This window comes from Sander lucioperca, chromosome 8 (assembly GCF_008315115.2).
Source record: "Sander lucioperca isolate FBNREF2018 chromosome 8, SLUC_FBN_1.2, whole genome shotgun sequence".
Taxonomy (NCBI): Eukaryota; Metazoa; Chordata; class Actinopteri; order Perciformes; family Percidae; genus Sander; species Sander lucioperca.
In genome coordinates this window covers 7,565,107-7,571,915 of record NC_050180.1, presented here as the reverse complement: position 1 = coordinate 7,571,915, position 6,809 = coordinate 7,565,107, and the positions used below count along the sequence as shown (strand labels likewise).

The 6,809-nt window shown below is 41.4% G+C and overlaps 1 protein-coding gene across 2 annotated transcripts in view; it reads left to right on the top strand.

Moving 5' to 3' along the window:
* The window catches only part of ctdsp1 (CTD (carboxy-terminal domain, RNA polymerase II, polypeptide A) small phosphatase 1), a 33,726-nt gene that overhangs the window by 15,119 nt on the left and 11,798 nt on the right, over nt 1-6,809 (top strand). Inside the window, exons 2-3 of one of the 2 annotated variants that reach the window (XM_036004520.1) lie at nt 1,143-1,291; nt 5,636-5,737. In XM_036004520.1, coding sequence (XP_035860413.1) covers nt 1,143-1,291; nt 5,636-5,737 — 251 coding nt within the window. Of the gene's footprint in view, nt 1-1,142; nt 1,292-1,938; nt 4,948-5,635; nt 5,738-6,809 lie in introns of those variants that run through there. The other variant, XM_031296490.2, reaches the window with a different exon arrangement.

Below are 6,809 nucleotides of genomic sequence, written 5' to 3'. Positions count from 1 at the left end.
GGGAATTAGTTTGGAAGTACTGTTCAGTAACTTGGAAAATGTTCATGAAAAAGAATCTTGATAAGATCGTGGATCGTGATCCTGCCTGAGAAAAATCGGGACATGATGTTTTTGCCATATTTCCAATCCCTAATTCAAGTCATTATGTTATTTATTTAAGCAACTTCTTGGTACTGAAACAACAAAACATACACTGGAAATGAAATTGATCCAGGATGTTTTCAACTGACTATTTTGGGGCTGAAATGTATACCTATATGTACATGGGTTATGCAATGTATTTTAACCTTTTGCTGCACAGCTAAAATAACCATAGTCAAGCAATGCACAGAATGACAGAGCACAGTCGGGGTCCTGCTGACAGACCAGCCTGAGGGAAGCACAGATCAGATATTCTGGATCAGCATTGCTTCTAATACTAACATCATAAAATGGTTCCTGAGCCCTGGCCAGATGTGACTGAGACCCTGTTTACACTTGGTTTTAAAATGCGTTTCGGTGATCGGAAGATGCGTGCGTTTAGATTTCATTACTGCAAAATGATGACTGGTCATGCAACACTTCACTTCGCAACTCGCAAGTTATAGAGCATTGGCGTGCTGTCACCAAAACCACCACGCTGTCCTGCATTGATGATGTCGCATTAGCGTTTACACTACAAAAGATATGTGGTCAAATGCGTCCCAGACCACCTCGGCAAGTGGTTTGAGTGATCGGATCACAATGCGTCTTGGTAGTCGTTCAAACTTGTGTTAGCGCTGTCCACTTCCCCTCGGCCAAGATGCATTTTAAACCAAGTGTGACCAGGGTCTAAACACAATAGATACTATTTGAAGAAATAAAACTGTAGCAACACAATAAAACATAAAGAACAATACAGTAAACATGAATTAAATCCAAAGAGCGTGCTAATGAGTAGTTTGACTGGTTCCACTTCTGTCATTAATGTTACACACTGAAGAATAATCCTAATCAGTTCCACTTAGTGAGGTTTATGGGTTGATATCAGCCTATTTACGCACAGTTATTCAAGTACGGAAGTCAGTACCGGGGAAGAATAAGTGGGATCTATGCTTCTCTGTCATGTTGATACCGTAATAGCATCATGCCTTATGTTTCCTCTCTGTCTCACTCTGTTCCAGGTGCCAATGAAGTTTCCACCTCCAAGAAGCCTCGCCGCAGAGGCCTTCTCGACAGTCTCTTCTGCTGTCTGTGTCGCAAAGAATCAGAGCCACTTCCACTAAAAAACAATTCCCCCCTCTTGGTAGAAGAAAATGGGACTCTGTCAAAAGTAAGTTCACCTCTTAACATCCCTTTCTCACTCTCTTGTGATATCAACTCTCTCTCCCCCTTATCGTCTTTGAGCAGCATGTGTTCAGCATGATTGACAGCCGTGTGAAGCGTGAAACATGTTTTAGTGGCTCAAAGCTGTTCATGTTTACAAGAGCACCTCTCCTGCTGGGAAGTAGTACAGCAGTGTTGAAAATACTCCATGTTAAGACATCTATCAAGATGACTGGGCGTCATGGTCAGACGGGCGGACATGGTGTAAATATTACAGAGACGTGTGACCTGAAGATCATGGCGTTCCAAAAATCAGCAAAAAACAGCTACTGTAGATGTGCCACGGGCAAGGCACATTCCACTAATCATCAGAAGTGAATGAGGGCATATGGTCTTTCCTGGATTCATAAGGGTTTAATTTTAGAAACTAATAATTATCAATTAATTATTAAATACTGTATTAATAAATAGAGAATTCCTGTGTAAAGCTTGTTTTGAATAGGAAACATGTGAATGATTAGGATCTTTACATACAGTATGCTAAAACAGTGCCTGATAGTCCATCAATGATTGACCGCTATCACGTTACCTAACATTTTTGGGCAATTGACAGTACTTCCTGTGGAAAATATATTCTTGGAAAACAGCATGGTTTTGGCTGTTATGGTCTGAAGTGGTCAAGACGTTCTCAGGTGTCTGTTTCAGATTTATGCCTTAGTTCAGCCTTTTATAGAGATTTGATATTCCAGAAGTTATTTGTCACGTCTTTCCAAGTCCCTAAAATAAATTGCTTGGTGTCTGGCAAAGGGGTGGGTCGAGTCAAGTGCTAGGCTCAGTTTTGGTTGTGACAAACTGTCATATCAACGTGCATGCTGCTCCTGTTGCTGTTACTCTCTCTGGGGGCTGTGCTCGCAGTGCCCCCCCCCCCCCCTCACCAGTCATGTGACTATCCACTCTCAATGGACCCTCAAGTTACCTGCCAGTCATTTGGACTTGGACTCTGCCTGATCCGGAACCAAAGCATGGAGTAAAAACTTTGAACAAACTAAATCCAGACTAAGAAATCATTTCCTGATGTATTTGGAAAACTCTGAGCAAGGTAAAGTCTCCGGGGAAGGGCAGCTGTCTACTGAGGCCATGCTTGCTAAACAATGCCAGGTTCCCAAATTAACAGAAGCGGCCGATTTAACCAGCCCTTCAAAGGGAAGTGCTGAACTTGGCATACAGGTCCTTGTGGAATATACTGAGCAGACTGTTGTCGGCAAAGAAATGGACCCTTCTATCCTTTGTGTGGAACACTGCAACATGAACAGAGAGGAGATGGAACCCTGCACATATTGCAATGGACACTCTGAGAGCTTTGAGCAATGCTCAGAAAGCGACAGATTTTTTGAATCCGACCAGATTGCTGATGAGTGTGAGACTTCGGGGTTAAGCCAACTATTTGACGAATGTGCTCAACACTGTGAGTGTTTTAAACCTTGCGAGTCCTCTGAGCACTGTGCTAATCATAGCTTAGCTTCCGAATGTAGCCCTTGCTGTGAACACTGTGCAGAACACCTCCAATTATTTCAGCAATGCAAGCCCTCTGATCAACAGTTTGAGTCTTCTGACTTTGAGCCAGATACATTGGCAGTGAACCGTGATGATTTTGGGCAGTGTGAAATGTCTGATTTCATACCTGAATGCACAGACCACCTCGACTTTCTGCAACATTACGTGCCTTCTGATCAGCAGTGTGAGTGCTTTGAACCAGACACATCAACGGAGGATTCTAAGCAATGTGAAATGACTGGTTTCATACCTAATGTCTCTGACTCAGTGGACATACTGGACTGTGGCACGGAACTTTTTGAGTATGATGAATGCACCGATGATGATGACGATGATGAAAAGAGCTGTCAACCTGAACAAGAAGATGAGCAAACTGAAGCCGAGCCTGTTGACGAAGAGTCCTGCACGTTATCAGAGGATGTCAATTCCTCACATTTCGACACACCTGTTCATGTTTATTTCGATGACCGTGAAGATGTTCACTTTGCAAGTGAATGCTGTGAGACACATCAGGTCACTGAGGAAAACTCTCCACATGACACTGCATTGAACATGTCCACGGATCACTGTGAAATGTGTGAAACGGATTACTCTGAAACGAGCCAAGAGTACGATCAACAATGTGCTACTTCGAAGCAGTGTTTTGATAAGACCTCAGAGTTTGGAATTGAAGAAGACTGTTCCTCTGATTGCTCTTCTATTGAAACCAAATCCTTTAAGACTTGTCCTGATGGCAGCATTCCTTCAGACCTCTGCTCTGATTCATCTGGGGAATCCCAAAAAACCGCTCAAGAATATTCAAGTGATGAGCATACGCACTGGGAATCTTTTGAAGAAGATGACGAAATGGAGCAAAGCAATATTAACGGCAGTAATGAGGATCAAAAGATAACACCTACTGTTGATGGTGTTATTGAGGATTACTTTGATCTATTTGACAGAGCTGACTATTGCGGAAACACGTTTGCACAAAAGCAACGTTACATCTCCTGCTTCGACGGGGGAGATATCCATGACCGCCTGCATCTTGAGGAAGTCCAAGCTGAGGCACAGAAACGTGCCAAAAATGTATACAAATTTAAAGAAATCACAAAAACAATTGATGTCCGGGAAACTGATACATGTTTGGATGCTCCTGAAGAGGCATGTGAAGATACTTATGAGGAAGATGCAAGTCAGAGAGGTGATGCCTCTACTGGGTCTTGTGAGTCAGAGGAACAAGCCGAAGACTGGATTAAAGAATCCGGATCAAGTTTATCAGGGGATGACGTTGAAGATGAGGAATCAGAAGTCTATGCCCTTTATGCAGAGAATTTTGAGGAAGATGAGGACACTGCACTTGACGGCCGTGTTCCTGAAATCTACAATGAAGAAGAAGCTGAGGTCTACCTGTCCTCTGGTAATAAGGAGAGTATGAGTGCGCCATGTGCAGATGACATCTCTGTTGAAGGTGATGCTTATGAAGATGAAATCTTTGTTGCTGAGAAATATGAATCGCTTTGTGACAATGCCTCTGCCTTTGGACATTTACAGACAACTGTCATTGTTACTGAGCCTGAAGACAAAGTATTTATGGCATGTTCAGAAATGGAGCCATATTGGTCACTTGTAGATCACGAGGAAAATGAAGAGATGTGTGAGCCAGGTGTTGAGGAATACTATGTATATCAGATAAAAAGCATTCAGTCGTCTGTTAAACAAGCCCTGAATGGATTTATTATGGAAGGAAGATCATACGATCAGATGATTAACGGGGATGCTTCAAGGAATGAAAGAGAAGATGCTCTTTTATCCCTGAAAGCAGTCCGATTTGAAATTACTGAAGTTATTGAACTTAGTGAGAATTTTGCCAACTGCTCCGTTGTGGAAAAAACAACCAACAAACAAACTTCGGAATCTGAAGGGGACTGTGGATTAGGTGAAAAGGCAAGAGAAATAAAACCTACTTTAGGTGTTATTCACAGTGTTGTCACACAACTTACAAAAAATGAGGGAAGGACTGAGGAAAACAAGGCCTCCGAAAGAACGGATTCAGACGAGGACGAGTGGAGTGACGAGATATCCTCTGAGCCTTGTGAATGCGAGTACTGCATTCCACCAATAGAGGAGGTATAATACGTCTTTACACCTTAACTGTGAAGTGTTGGAGTAGATAAAATTGAGTTTTCAGAACTGTGGGAGAAACCATAAATCATGCCAGAATCAAGGCAAATCTGTCATCAATGCTGTTGGTCTATTTTTAAATCATTAAGACTGTACCAGCAACTGTGGAATAAGTTACAAGAGATCTAAGCTTAGCAGACTGTGTGGTATGTGTGTCAAACTACATTATCCTCATGTGGCATTTCACTCTACACGGACAAACACATGCATCAGTGTTAGAGGCAGCAAGTCTGGTCACACCAGCTTGTTTTTAGCATCAGAATCACATTAACAAACACCGATCTCCGGCCACTTGTTGAAGGATGGGCCACAGTATGGTGATATTTACATGCTCCGTCAACGGGGCAGCAGCTGTAGCATCCAAGGTTTCCTGTAACCCCTCACACAAACACAAGAACACAATTCAGTCTCTTAAGTGACAAGACACACACAGAATGTGCCGTAAGTCCTACACCTACAAATTGGGATGATATGTGTGTGTATTTATATATATATATTTATATGTATTTATATATTTATTTATTTAAAGTAATTACTTATTTGTCACTGCTGCTCATGTTGGGGGCTTGAAGGCTCAATTAAACTTAAATGCAGTAAGCAAGGAGCATTAGGTCTAAACTCTTTTTGTCTTCAGGTTCCAGCAAAACCGCTGCTTCCCCGGATGAAATCGAATGATGCAGGAAAGATCTGTGTGGTCATTGATTTGGATGAAACACTAGTGCATAGTTCATTTAAGGTAAGCTGGCCTATGTGACCTACTTTCTCTCGTATGTATACTATACACTTTCCTGGGAAAGTTGACAGATGAACAACCACTAGCAGACACTTAACTCAAAAGAGATCATTAAATGGATCAGCTGATCCAAAACAAATAAGTATCATGTCCATCCAGATGGTTATAGCTTAATTCAAAGTATTCTGATGGCATAAGCTTTTGTTTGTAGAAAAATGAGACAGCACTGGTGAAAATATTTTCAGTTTATGTGTCCAAGGGTTGGATCCTTGTGGGTGGGGGGTAGAATCATGCAATGTTGTCTACGTTTGAAGGTTTTCCCATGATTTAAAAACATTATGTCACAGGTATAAATAAAAAAAATTCGGTAACACTTTACTTGAAGGTATCTACATCAGAGACGTGAGACATGACACTGTCATGAACACGACACTGTCATGAACACAGTCATGACACATGAACCCTAACGCTAACCATAACCATAACTTGTCATGAGTCATGTAGTAAGAGTAAAAGATGCCATAACATTATTTATTATACGTTTATTTGATTCACAGCTGCTATATAGTGTTTTGACCTTGACAACCCAACTGCATTTTACCGCAAACTTGCGACTAGGTAACTTTCTAAAGCAGGCACAATCGCTTGTTTGCTAAGAGTCGGGTCAGTGATTGTGAATGTGTGATTGTGAAAGGTGTTCATGAGATAGATACCAACCTTTAGTGAACTTGTGAATTTCGCCAGCCGTCTTCTCTCCTTTATGGAGACAGACGCTGTGTGCACGGTGACCTCGATGGTGTTTTAAGCCTCCAATGTCGCCTTACAGGCAGCTAACCCTCACCTTAACTTTAACATAACTTCTTTGACATAACCATTGGCAATATATAAAAATGATATATAATTGTTTTTATAACACTATGGTTGTACTGAAAAAACAAATGCATATTATACAATTTGTTAATTAGTCAGCTTTAGAGATGCTGGTAGGTTATAAACGAAGAGAGCTTTGAGTTTATGCCCTCATTGTCATCCAAAACGTATCATATAACTGTCATCCTAAAGTAGTTTTTGCAGA